At 42.5% G+C, this 14,387-nt stretch overlaps 1 protein-coding gene across 2 annotated transcripts in view; it reads left to right on the top strand.

Moving 5' to 3' along the window:
* The window catches only part of CUNH7orf31 (chromosome unknown C7orf31 homolog), a 30,961-nt gene extending 16,574 nt beyond the window's left edge, over positions 1-14,387 (top strand). For both annotated transcript variants that reach the window (XM_040738679.1, XM_005085887.4), the window contains exons 6-10: positions 1,317-1,498; positions 1,800-1,888; positions 10,225-10,399; positions 10,853-10,944; positions 13,154-14,387. In XM_040738679.1, the coding sequence (XP_040594613.1) occupies positions 1,317-1,498; positions 1,800-1,888; positions 10,225-10,399; positions 10,853-10,944; positions 13,154-13,972 (1,357 nt within the window). In that variant the 3' untranslated portion in view covers positions 13,973-14,387. The remainder of the gene's footprint in view (positions 1-1,316; positions 1,499-1,799; positions 1,889-10,224; positions 10,400-10,852; positions 10,945-13,153) is intronic.

Here is a 14,387-nt window from a genome sequence, read left to right as displayed (position 1 = left end):
CCCTCACTTTCTGGCACCGTAAGATTCATACTTCTGGGCCATCTTACTTATTCTCTGTCCACTCCTAGAATCAGCCAGAACCTCAAGAAATCCGAGTTCCTTCTATTAGAAACTGGCATAGGAAACAGATCTGAGCAGTAGGCGCTCTTGGACCACTGAAGTTCTCTTGCACCAACTGAGAATGTTAAGCTAACGTTTCAAAATTGTGTTTCAGTGAAAGCAAAGAGCTACTCAAAAAGCTGTCAGAATCCAGGGTAAGGTTGGGGTTGGTATTAAAAACCAACCTGTGAAGAATTCATTTCTTGGGTTCATCTTTGAGTCTGAGCTTCTAAGTATCAGGCTAGAGGTGCAGCAGTGTGCTGTAGGAGGGTGAGCTCCTAGGAGCTGTGAAGGGAATGTGCTCTCTCTCGGCTAGCCCTGAGGTCTGCTGCAGTCTTTAGCACGTACATGTGTCCTCTCAGTTCTGTCCTCACGAGGCTTTCTCCGTGTCCTTCCCTGTGCACACAGCCTTCAAATTAGGACCCACCCCACTTTAGTACAACCCCTCTTGCCGAATTACATGTGCAATGATCCTGTTTTCCAATTAGTTCACAATATAAGGCCTTTGGAGTTAGGATTTCAGCCCACAAACTTTGAAAGGAAACACAATGAAGCCTCTAACACTGGTCTTATTGTCTTGAATTCTGATTATAAAGACCATTCTCTGTTCTATGGCCCTCTCAGTCTCAAATTTCTTCTTATTCACGCATCTCTTACACTTCCGATTAGTCTGTGTCAGTTCTCCAAGCAATAGCAAAATTAGATCGTTCTGCCTTTTTAACCTTTTCCTCCAGTGTGCTGGCAATTTGGTTTAATTTCTAAATGGTGTGTGTTGCTGTTGTTGATGATTGCTCAAAAAAGCAAGTGGCCTGGGTTGGAAGTCCAGTCTAGGATGTTTCATTACTGGGCCAGGTACTCAAGATGTGTCTGTAAAATAAAATATATGGATTGTCTTAAAACGCAAAGTGGAAGTTAAGAGCAACAAAGAGTTCTTCGTATATGTCCTACAGACTGTAAAATTAGTAACTGTCTGCTTTACATTAGCCATTTAGGAAAACTGCTTACTAATAATTAGATACAATTATTTTTAATTAAATTAGTTTTGAGTTATCTAGCAATATTAAGATTTCGTTGTCTATAGTAAATTGAGTATAGGAAGGGTCTGGGCCACCCCCCAGCGAACAGAACAGCATCTGTGACAGCAAAGGACACTGTAAATATTTGGTGGATTTTTTTATTGTGCTTCTTTCTGTTTTTATTTACTCAATAAACCTTAGAGAAATCTGCTCATCATATCCAATAGAACATCCCTACCATACACACACAAGCCGCGGCGCCATGTTTCCGACCTTCACGTCACCTAAGGACCTCTACACAGGGGTTAAAGCCCGCACGCAGCAGCCTTTTCCTCCTACGGTGCCAACCAAGGCCTATGATACAAGGATTTTGAAGACAAGAGGTAAAAATGTGACTTGAACTAAAAACTGCATGACTTCTTATCATTGGCATGAATTCAGTAGTTAAAAAGGAGAACAGAATACAGTGACCTATTAGCTCTGTATTAGAGAAGGCACCGCAGCTACCTGCAGGCGCTGAGCCACACACCACAGTTCAGTGAGACTGTGCAGGCACTGTGGCTGCCCTCAAGCACAGCCTCTGTGATAGAAACAACATCTCTACCGGGTCTTGTTTCCTGTTGCACCCACAGGTCTGGGTTGCTCTGATCTCTTCAGAGTAACTACTCTTGCTTTAATTTTCAGGTAACCCTTACAGATATGAACTGCTCGATTTCCCCATGGATTCAAAGAAAAAAGCATTGACTTGGCCAGGTCAAGGTGTATATTATGATGTAAGTACCTTTCAAAATTAATACCTTTTTACCTTCTACACTTATAAAATATGTAAGGTGGGGGCTGGAGAGATGGCTCAGTGTGTACAGAATTTGCTTTGCAAGCATGAGACCTGAGTTCAGATCTCCAGTGCCTCACACAAAGCTGGGACGCAGGTGACTCTGGCCGGCCGGCCTTGCTGAGTCAGAGAGCTCCAAATTTAGTGGGAGACCCTTTCGTACAATTCTAACGTGGATAATAATGGAGGAAGCCTCCAGGGTTAACCTCTGGCCTCCATGGGGATGCGTGCATATGCCCCTTCACATACACACGCCCACTGCCACACATGTACATACACAATGCGGATTGTCAAACACATGTGTTTAAACTCAGTTGAAGAGTGTGCACTTTTAACTTTGGCACTTTTTATTTTATTGGCTGATTTCATATAGTTTGAGTTTATCTTATTAGCTGATTTCATATACTTGGGATAGCTACTGGACATTCCCAGAGTTATAAAACAAAGACAAAAGCAGTTGTATGTGTGTCCTTGAAGGCACACTGAGAAAGGACTGCATTTCACATGCTTCCTATTGTCTAACTCCATCCTTGTGATTCGTAATATGAAAAATAATTAAAGTTATTCCACTATGCATAGAAGAAATGGGAGATCTTTAGAAAGATTCATAAGCCATTTTCATCCCAGTCATTATTAGTACATTTGTATCCGTCTAAAAAAAACATGATGTTAAACTGTTTCACAAAAACCACTTTGAGGTATATCATTTATCTCTTAAAGTAATTTTTTAAGATCACTACCACCAAGCCCATTTTATAGCTGGGGACGTTTAGAGTTCAGGTTTGTGAGGTTTGTCTCTGCTCTTCACCTCTGTACAGAACTCCACATAGATAAAAGGGAAATTTTCAATCCTGAGAGAACACATCTAGGCACTAGAAAATAATAACAACTACCATTTGCCAGCCAAGTGCTTTCTCGGAGGCAGTGTCAGCTCCTTCCATATAGTAGCTCCTTGCACCCAAGAAGTTGTTAGCAAGGTAAGCAGTTAATAATGGAAGGTTGGAAACATCTGAGTTTTACCTGGAAAACCATGGTGCTGGGCCACATGTGGTCACAGGAGTGACACACAGCTGTCAACAAACAGTTCTTGTTGTGTTCTGAAGTATGTCTAAAAGAACCCTTTACACAATTATTTTAAATGGGTCTCTGATTTTTTTCTCTTTTAAATTATTTAAAATTAAACTGTTATTTTTAATGTCTTGCAAATAAATAAAAGATATCACAGGACCTGATGCTTTCAGGTAAACAGGAATATCAGAGGTTATTCTCGCAACGGCCCCATTATTTCATGTTCTGATACTGGAAGTCTCTACCACGTGCTTTCTTCATGTCACTCTCTCTGGGTTCCTCGATGCCCACAGGGAAATAAAGCCAACACTGTAAGTTAGGAAGGCCTTCTGGGAGCAACTTTACTTCCTCCCTCCTCTGCTGTTCCCTGAGTAGACTCAGCTCATGCACTGCCCACTTCAAGGGCCTTTCTGCCTGTCTAAAGTTTGCTCATTTCCCAGGCCTCCACTAAACAGTTTGTTTCTATTGAAGCATACCTGGGAACCAAGTCAGGAGACGGTTGTTCTAGTTAGTATCTGTCCATTGTTCGCATCTGCTGTCACCGTGACAAGGGAGGCATGTTGTTTCTTTTTGAGCTTTGGTTAATTATCTGTATGATGTCAGTAAAGCTGGCCTACAAACATGGAATAATATAAAAACTGGAAAATACTAGATAAGACATTGTTAGTCCAGCAGGAATTTTCTTCTCTACTAACACCTACCATACCCTATAGTCAATAACTTTCCACTCTGATTTTATTGCCCACCACCTGAATTACAACTTCTTTGAGAAGAGAGTATTCTGTGTTTGTATCTTCCACAGTGTTTTTGTATTTTGTGTGTGGGGGGTTGTTTGTGTGTTTGTAACAGGGTCTCCCAGAGCCCAGACTGGTATTGTCCTTGGCACATTGCCAAGGATGAGCTCCTGCTGCTCCTGCCTCCTTCCCAGGACTGTGGGTGTGTGACACCGCACTGGCTGTATGCAGTGCTGGGAGCGGAAGCCGCGCACCGTGCCACGCCCCTCACACGCAGTGCTTCCTACGCGCTTTCCACTGGCTTTGTCATTTTTCACGTCTAATGTTTAGTCTCACCTTTATGATCTGTCCTAACTAGTCTCAGTTCTCAACTTTTTCATTATTCTTCAGGCTCATTCCCAACTTTAATCAAGTTTTGCACCAACAAAAATAAAACTGATAACTGAGTTAGATGGGGGGTACTGGAGGACACCCCCAATAGCAGGGCTTTCTCCTTGACCCGAACTAGACACAAACCATGGCCAAACACCTGTTTTCACAGAGAGATCCTTTATTAAACTGGGAGGAAAAGTGGCTGCTTTCTGATTCAGGCAGAAAAGCAACAGCCAATGACCTTGCAGGTGTGAGTTTTAGGAGAAGAAGGGGAGGTCTGTGTGAGAATGGGCTGGGATGTGTGGTAAAGGAGATGGGGGACAGGGGAGAAGGGGAAGGAGACAGGAGAGCAGGGGGAGAGGGGGAAAAGGTGCTTGTCCCAGAGAGACAAAAAGCTGTCTCTGGATAGAGAGGAGCCCAATGTGGCCCATAGGAAAATGGCAGTTCATAAAGGTAAAGGGAGAAGCCCTTGTTAGGATGGGGTGTTTATTTCTTTTTTTTTTTTCTTTTTTTTTTTTTGGTTTTACGAGACAGGGTTTCTCTGTATTGTTTTGGAGGCTGTCGGTCCAGCCTGGCCTTGAACTCATAGAGATCCGCCTATCCGCCTGCCTCTGCCTCCCCAGTGCTGGGATTAAAGGCGTGTGCCACCACCATCCGGCTGGGGGGGGGTTCATTTTAATTGGCATGTTAATTAGCTGAAGCAAAGGGGCTTCTGGTTGCTGGACTTCAGCACTGCCACAGCTAGACCTTGGTAGTGAGCCTCGGGAGAAAGAAGTGGCCAGATAGGGGGACAGACCCTGGGGACTAGCTTTAGGAGTGTAATGGAATGGCTTGTAGCAAGGCAGCGGGGATCAGAAGGGCGAGGCTGCCAGAGCCGTGCTTGCCACACTCAAGCTGGCCAGAGTCCTTTACTTAAAGTACACCCTGACCGTCTTCTTCTAGTTATGGCTTTCTATGTATGGGTGTCTGCTTGCATACATGTGTGCCACACGCATGTCTGACGCCTATGGAGGTCAGAAAGGCGCATTGTATCCCTGGAACTGGAGTACAGAGGGCTGGGAGCTGCCATCGGGTGCTGGGAATGAAACCCTGGTCCCCTGCAGGAGCAGCCGTGACTTTAACCACGGAGCCACCGCCCCAGTCCTGTCTTTTACCTTCTGTGAACTCTGTAGTAACCTGAACTAGTCCTCTCCCATTCCCTCCTCTCACTTGACAGGAGGGGCCAAAGGTCTTCATTCTTCTCCCCGCGTTTTACTTGTGTTTAAAGAGTTTATACCGTACCAGCCCTTCCTGTCACTCGAGCCGTGGCTCTTACCCTCTGCTGCACATTTGAAACACTAAATCATTCTCCAGGGTTGTTCAAGGACTCATGACTCATACTGTAGAATGATAGCTGGCTTTCTCCTCACCACATGCATGGAAATGATGGTAATAATCTGATAAGCATTGTCTACCATGTTACCTGCCACAAAGAGAAACTCCTGTGTAAACCATCAAGAAAGTGTGATTAACATTGATAAGCATCCAAAGTAGCTCAGTTTCTGGTTCTAAAGCCTACCAGTTCCATGACCTGGGTAACAGATACATTTATCTCTTCAGTGCCTCAGTGTTCTATTAGATGAAGCCAGATAGTGATAAAATGTACTTGGAAGGTTTGTTCCAAGACAGAGATGCATATGGATATCTCCAGCACCACCATATCAGTGTATAGTAAGATTATAATAAATACAATTACTTTTGGCAAATTAGTGGTGTGTGTCTGTGTGTCTGTGTGTCTGTGTGTATGCATGTGGAGGTCAGAGAAAACTCCTTCCAAGGATTCTGAGATGAAACTCAGGTTGTTAGGCTTCATGGCAAGCACTTTTGCTCACTGAGCCATCTCACTGGCCCCTGGACTTAGTTTGTTTTTTTTGTTTTTTGTTTTTTTTTTGTTTTGTTTTTTTTGTTTTTGTTTTTGTTTTTTTGTTTTTGTTTTTTTTTTTTTTTTTTGGTTTTTCGAGACAGGGTTTCTCTGTATTGCTTTGGAGGCTGTCCTGGAACTCACTTTGTAGACCAGGCTGGCCTGGAACTCACAGAGATCCGCCTGCCTCTGCCCCCCAAGTGCTGGGATTAAAGGCGTGCGCCACCAACGCCCGGCTGGACTTAGTTTTTAATAGAGTACTTTGAATGCCGTCTTGTCCTCATTCCCTCTGATACACATGGAAACTTATACTATCGGGCTCACAGAGCAAGGCCGTCATTCCCACCCCACAGCATCCCTGTGTTCGGCCGGCCTGACTGTTTTCCAGAGTCGTTACTGAGTACTTGTGCTCACACCAGGTTGCCGGCTGTCACCTCTCTCTTCCTTCCGAGGGCTCCTCTCTGGCTGTTGCCAGCCAGGCATTACACAGCCAGGCATGCATCCTTTTCCTTTACAGTTGGCAAACATAGCAAGTTTTAATATTTGATTATTCTGAGCTGTGTGTGCCACTATTTGCTGAGGTGCCTAATCCCGCTGCCCTTTTAGTTCTCAGGGACAGAGTGCACTTATATTAGGTTTGTGATATAAAAAGTATTTAGGATGAGATGTACTTTGTAATCATCTTTTGAAGGCCAAGAAAGAAATTACACATGCTTCCCTAACTTTAAACTTAATTTAAACAATTTTCAAAGTCTTGTCAAGCCTATTTATTAATTTAATGTTCATTGCAAAACAGTTTTCCTTAAGTCTAAGTATCTGGACAGAGCCTTGGCTTCTCTTTAAAAGAGGCTCACTTGTTTCATCATGTGAAGCAGGGGAGCCACCTGGCTTCCTCTTTCCAGCTGAAAATGTTCACCTGCCTCCAGTAGTCTCATTCCCTGGACAGCTGTCACTCCACCATTGCACCTGGAAGGTAGATTTATCCTTGAATGGCCATAAAGAAATTGGCAAGCACATAAGAAACCTTTTAAATAAATGTCACTTATCAAACAAGGTATGTCTCTCCATGCTGCCTCCATCCATCTCCCACCTGCTCAGGTTAAGTGACCCCTGAGTATCCAGGAAACTGGCATACCTAACACTTTCACTCAACGGCAATGCTCTTCCACGCTCCTGCGTGCTCCCTTCCCCTAAGTCCTTCCTTCCGTTGTCCTAACCAGATGCCAGAAAAATCTGCCACTTCATTTTTCCCGTTTGTGTCTTTTTTCATTCCGTATGTAAATAATCAAAGTTCACAATTATAATTTATTAGTGTGGTGGTGTAATTAAATGAAATAATCTTCAATAAAGAACTAGTGTCTGAAAATGCTAAAGTCGATCCAGAGGGTGGTGTTGTATCTACAATAAGCCTTCTATTACTCCCTTGCTAAACCTGAGTAAACCTTATCATTCTACACTAAAGCACAACCAAAAGGAAAAGTTTTAAAATTTAATTTACTATATCACCACTATGTGATTTACTAATATTTTAATGGAGATTTATGGAGCTTTGGTGCCCAGTAAAGAGCCCTCAGAACTTTCTACATAATTCTATATTAGTAAGTACAGACTTAGTAAGTGCTTATTAAAGATTATTGAGCTATGGTCCTAGGAAGATGGCTAAGCAGGTAAGAGCACTTGCTGCACAAGTGCGGGGACCCGAGTTCATATCCCAGCTCTCAACATAAAAAGCCAGATCAAGTTCCAGGACTGGCTCCATAGCTACCGAGAACACCTGGCTTGAAAAACAACAAAAAGCCACATGTGGTATGTGCAAGCCCGTGACCCTGTCTGTGCTGAGAATGGGACAGAGGTAGGAAGGTCGCTGAGGCTCTAGATGCTGGGCTAGCTCCAGGCTGGGTAAGAAACCCTGTCTGTAGTGTGACAAGTAGGACACCTGACCTCTGGTCACACACGCACAAATTACTACGCTGCATGTACTTCATGTGCTCTGCTGAAAACCTAACATCCCTCTTGTAAGCCGAAGTGTGTCCTAGGGAGACATGAGCCAGCAATAGGGAGTCCTGCCTGCCTGTGCTTACCTGTGTCAGGCACACGCGCTACACTGGTCCTACCCTTCCCCACTGAACACCTGTCATGACTGCTTCTCCCTCACTCGCCCCTCAGAATAGCGTCCCCTTAGCACACTCCGACTCAAGTGTTTCCTGGTTATTAAACTCCTGCCAAGACACCTCAGATGAACTATATCTTGCATTTCCTACTTCATTTCTTGTGTCCTAGACTGTGTTTCATTCAGCCAGTATAAAGTATGTTAGCCTAGCCTCTTAGGACAGTATTTGAAGAAGGTCTACGGTTTTTCAAGTAAGCTAGTTCTGCAAATAATGAAAAAGATAAGGAAACACAAGGGCTTTGTTTCCCAGCGTCTGCAGCTGCCTGTAACTCCAGTTCCAGGGACCCGACACCCTCTTCTGGCTCCTGTGGGGTCCTTCACAGAGATGGTATACATAAACTCAAAGAAAGGAAACATATGTTTAAATACACACAAATCAATTTAATAGTTATGTCAAATAGTTTGCTTTTTTGCTTTTTCAAGACAGGGTTTATCTGTGTAACAGTCCTGGCTATCCTGGAACTCACTCTGTAGACCAGGCTGGACTCAAACTCACAGAGATCCACCTGCCTCTGCCTCCTACGTGCTGGGATTAAAGGTGTGCGCCACCACCACACCACCAGTGTCAAATAGATATTTTTAAAGGGGCTTTCTTTACCCCTGAGTAAGCAAGCCATAGATTGAGTAATGGTATATAAAGTTAGTTATTTAATATTTCTTGAGACAGACTCACAAATACCTTTTACATGAGGTCTCCACTTGCCTAAAATGAGAGTTGCCTCGACATTACAAGAATGCTAGCAACATTGTCACCAGGCGGGGGGTCGTTGGTGAGTGTTCCTTGCCCCTCCTCTTGCTGTGCCCCTTCCTGTGGTGCTGGGACCTTACAAGTAAGGAGGTTGCCGCCACCTGCAACATGAGTTCTCGCTTCCCACTCCACACCAGTCTAGGGACTCTCCTTTGCATCCATCTTTAAAGGTTGATAAATCCCCAGCCTGTATGCAGCTCTAGGATAAACGGGTAGCCCGAGATGACTACTGGATGGACGGGAGTGATGGGAGTGATGGAGGAAGTAGAAGACCTGAGGCTACGCGCATCGCCTGGCCCTTCCTGAGCCACCATGTCTCGGTGCAAAACGTGTAACAGACTAACAAGCTTGAATTCGGGACTGGCTTTCCAGGTTGTTAAAGTGGCTCGTCAAAGTAGGCAGTAGTTTGTTAATTTCAGGTGAACTGTTTAGACAAATAGTAGGTTTCCATCTGGGCTTTAAACCCCAAACCCTGCAAATATTAAAGGTGGGCTTGGCTTGCAGGCAACAAGTGACATCATGTTCATAATGTTCCATACGGCCCACCTCCTCCCTGCCTCTGCTTCTGCAGGTCTTTGTCTCCGTATCTCTTGCCTAGTTGCTGCGGCATGACAGGACATGACCCACCTCGGCTCCCTCTTTGCATCCTGCTTCTGGCCTCACTTCTCCTTTCAGTTAGAACCTCCAGTGAACTTCCAAGCGGTTTGTCTTAGCCTTTTAAAAACAACGGTGGTCATTTGCATTTACCCCCTCTTGTTGTCCTGGCCAGTGTACTCCTGGAACATTTGCTTTAGAAGATCCATCTTTCCTGCCACAAATATGTACATCCAGGCACTGACTAAAATGCACGGAGCACGCTTACATGCACACCTCTTTAGAGACTAGAAACTAAGATGTCAGCTATATATAAAGAATGGCCATTCTATTGGAATTTGAGTGACTTAACCCTAGGTTAGAAAGCTGTAGTCGACATCATGCAGTTTCCTTTCAGGGACAGAAGACAAACAGCCTCTGTGAGTCAAGTCAGTCAGAAGTGCACAGAACCCTCTGTATGCCTAATGAAATTGTAGTATAAGGAGAATATTCTAAGTTCTCAGAGACTTTCAGAAGAGATGTTAGTGTCTTTTTGATAAAATGTGGTTATAGTTACAGCCACCATGCCTGGCTTGACTATGGTAATTAATAAGGAAAGTTACCTCAACTGCTTGCCTGCTGGGACAGTGAACCAGCACTTATTCAGGTAGATACAGTTAATAACAGCAATCTTTTTATGTTCGTGTTCTAGTTTCCTAAATGTGTTGAGAAAAACAAGCCAATATTCTACCCCAAACCTCCTAAAACCTTTGCTCCTAACTCATCTTTGAATCCATGGGATGTTGTGGACACTGCAAAGGATGCCAATATACAAAGAAATCTCGAGAGGTCCCACTGGATCACTTCATACATGAATGACTTCACAGGTATGAGCTCACACTAGTACAATGAACACTCAGCAAATACTGTCTGTCCGTCACGAGCATCTTCTGGTGTTCTGTCCTGTTACTTGCTATAAAAACTAATCCAGCTGAGCGTTGGTGGCGCACGCCTTCAATCCCTGCACTAGGGAGGCAGAGGCAGGTGGATCTCTGTGAGTTCGAGGTCAGCCTGGTCTACAGAGTGAGTTTCAGGACTGGCTCCAGAGCAATACAGAGAAACCCTGTCTCAAGAAAACAACAACAACAACAAAAAATCTGAATTAGTGGGAGACCTCAGTTTCTCTCTTGAGTGGGTAGCAGGGAGGTGGGGCTGCTTTATATTTTATTGATTCTAATTTATATGATAAAGACAATGGGTAGGTTTTCCTACATAAAGAGTAGTTTAATAGCTATTCTTCATTTACTCTGCCAAAATAATAAGACAATGTTTCCATTAAGGTCTGGGGCCCATGAGCCCCCTTGAGCTGGATGATTACCATGAAAAGGAGGTGGCAGACCTAACTGGACAGATAGGATTTGACCCGCAGCCTGTAAGTAATTGCAGTCAACTCAGTTATTTGGGGGAGAACATCCAGCCCTTGTCGCCTTGCTTTTCCCGTGTTTTGTGTCGTGAATATTGGTGACCAACCAAGCAAAAAGAAAATCTAATTGGTTTTGAAAGATAACTCTGAATTTATTGGAACTGATTTGGATACCCTTGTCACTATTTGGAAAAACAAAACTTCTTCACAGTACTATATTTTAAACATGTTTTCTATCATGATACTATTGATAAAATCACAAAACAATTTGCTTATGATGAATAAAGTTTAGCTAGTAATATCATGATTCCTAATAAATTCTGGATCTTTGCAGATTTGTGATCTTACACATTCCATTACTTTTGAAGAAAGTAATGACTTCTTCCTGGTAATCAGAATAATTGAGAGTTGGCTGAATTACAATAAAAAGCCAATAATTTTTTTGCCTATATCAATAGAGAATTGATTATATAAATGGCTTGAAAGAAATTATCAAGCCCTGTAATAAAATATATTATCTGTTAGATCAATTATACAGAGAATATAATATTCATATGTTGGTTTATGCTCTATAAATATAAATTTTGAAAACATAATTTTCAAAGATATAATTGTGGAAATACATGTAAAACTATAAGCATATGAAAATGTGGATAATTTTTAGATCACACTGAACCCTTTAATTTTATATTAGCATAAGCATGACCTGAATTGGGTCAATAACCTGTGTTTTATCAGCCACCATGGGGCTTTTAATTGTTGGATTAGATATATGCTCTCACACTGAGGTATGCTCAACATACAGACCAACTCCATGAAAGCGTATTTAGTGGTGATAAAAATCCCTGTGAAACTTTCTTCAGAATGAAGTGCAAGTACGAGAGTTAGAGGGTTCAGTTGGTAGTGTCCTACCTTAGCATGCACGAAATCCTGGTTTGATTCTGAATGTCTCAGAAACCAGGCATGGTGGCACATACCTGTAATTCCAGAACCAGACAAGTGGAGGTGATAGGTTCAGCAGTTGAAGGTCATGCTCAGCCGCATATACAAACAGTTCAAAGCCAACCTGTGACAGATCAAGAGAAAGGAGTACTAAAAGCTGTTGCTCATAGAGCAGATACTATTAAAGCCTGATGCCCTTTTCTTTAATGACAGATGTAGTAAACCTATCATAACGCTGAGGTCTTTCTTTGCCTCATAGTATATTTACTAAAATTTGATTAGCTAAAGGTTATAACTATTAATGATCCGTATGGAAATTCCTCCAACTCGAATAATCCAAAGGGATGATACAAAATCCCTTATGCTTTAAGTCCATTCTACTGTTACTATTTTATCACCACTTTAAAAAAAAAGCATTGGTTGTCATGTAGCCCAGGCTGGCCTCAGACTTTCTATATAGCCCAGGAGGACCTTAAACTCCCAGTCCGGTATCTGTTTCCCTAATGTTTTATGAGGTACGGCAGACTGAACCCAAGAGTCTAAGAAAGTAATCAACCAACTGAACTACATTTGTTCTTTTACATATCCTCTCCAAAGAAAGGGATCCCAGAACCCTACTGTAGACCTTCCAAGTCCTAGTTTTACAACTAAAGCTTAGGATTCCACTTGCTGCCAGCTTGAAGGTAATTCTAATTCAACCCAGACTTAAGAACCCTTGCGTTGCTGGGCATTGATGGCACACGCCTTTAATCCAGCACTCGGGAAGCATAGGCAGGTGGATTTCTCTGAGTTCGAGGCCAGCCTGATCTACGGAGTGAGTTCCAGGACAACCTCCAAAACAATACAGAGAAACCCTGTCTGGGGAGGAAAAAAAAAAAGAACCCTTGCCTTGTCTACCTACATGGTTTAAGCAATTGCACAGGATAGTTAATGCAATCTTGATCTCATAAGTTTTAAGTTTTAGCCTAGTGAATCCTTCTGTATCTTTGAAAGTTTGAAAGCCAAGAATTCCCACATAGGAAAGCTCGTCTACAGCCAAGTAAAACATATATACTGTCCATTTTACCAAAAGCCAGTAAAAAAATGTATTTACTTGAGCCCAGTTTTCAGTGTATTCAAATAAACACCAAGGAATCTTAGTGTGTGCACGTCCATCACCCCCTACTTACTAACAGTGAAAGGGGATGGGACTGGCCTGCCACTTGTAGCGGCCATGTCATCATAATGCTATGTTTATTAATCAGCTTATTTTCTCCCCTTTATTCCACTGGTATAGCAAGAAAAATTCCATCCTACCTTAAAACCTTCCAGACCTTTGGAAGGTCGAATTGCGCGACTTCTTCAGAACCAGCGACCCCTGGAGGCTACAGTACAGCAAGGACTGCCTTCCTGTCCAGATTGCACCCCTAGAGTTTTGTGCACCTTCCATACGTTCATACCAAGTTCTACAGAAATGATGGCAATGAATGATAACCTCCTGCCTGGAGTTACCCATAAAAACCAGGACATCGAAGAGAAGATTAAGGAGAAACAAGGCTTGATGTCTACCTATACACTCCCAACTTGTTATCCAGCAAAAGACCTGACAAATCTTTATGACCTAAAATCATTTCCAAAAATCACAGACACTAAAAAGACAGATGATTTGTACTGGAGACAGCTGGAGGCGAAGCCTCTATCCATATCCCACTCTAAGTCAAACCATTACATTGACTACGAACCACTTAAATCTGCCTTCCGTGACCCCTATACTATGTGTCAGAGCCCTGCTCGCCTCAGTAAGTCTAATATTCTACAACACAGAACAGATATGGATGATTTCAATTTTGGCAGCTGTTTAAGTAAACCAGACTTTCTGGGCATGGACATGGAAAGCAATGAAGAAACAAGATCTATTTTGGGATGGATTCCTGGAGCCGGAGTGCCCAAGCCTCAGACCAACCTGCTAGATCTTAGGAACTCATTTTCAAAGTCCATGGCACAGAAGCGTTTGCATAATTCCATCCAAGAAGAACAAAAAGATCTCAGGGATAAAATACAACTTGGGATGAGACATCAGTTCTATGGCCACAATGCCCATTATTTCCATAATTGAGATATTCCCTCTTCCCTTCAAATCCAAGCCTCTTGCAAGAAAATAAAATATGTCACAGAATGCCCTGCATTTGGCTGGATTCTGTTTCTATATTGAGCCATAATAACATTAATGAGGTTTGTGTTTTTAAGAATTTAAGTTAGGATCTGGTCAGAGGGACCAAAATAATGTCCTGACTTCTCAAAACATTTAACAGTTTGTCAACAAAATATCAGAACCAGAAAAAAAATCAGTCTTTAGTCTCATCTTCAAAGTGTACTCTGAAGAAGTTTTCCAAAACCAGGAAAATCGGTGTGTAAACAAAATTTACATCATCATTTTGTGAGAAATGAAAAGTTGAAAAAATGCAAATATTGAAGATTTGACAGACAACTATAGAACGTATAATGCTTTAATAAAATTAATATGTCAACAA

This window comes from Mesocricetus auratus, unplaced genomic scaffold (genome assembly GCF_017639785.1).
Source record: "Mesocricetus auratus isolate SY011 unplaced genomic scaffold, BCM_Maur_2.0 Super-Scaffold_100676, whole genome shotgun sequence".
Classification (NCBI taxonomy): domain Eukaryota; kingdom Metazoa; phylum Chordata; class Mammalia; order Rodentia; family Cricetidae; genus Mesocricetus; species Mesocricetus auratus.
This window is presented reverse-complemented; position numbering and strand designations above follow the sequence as displayed.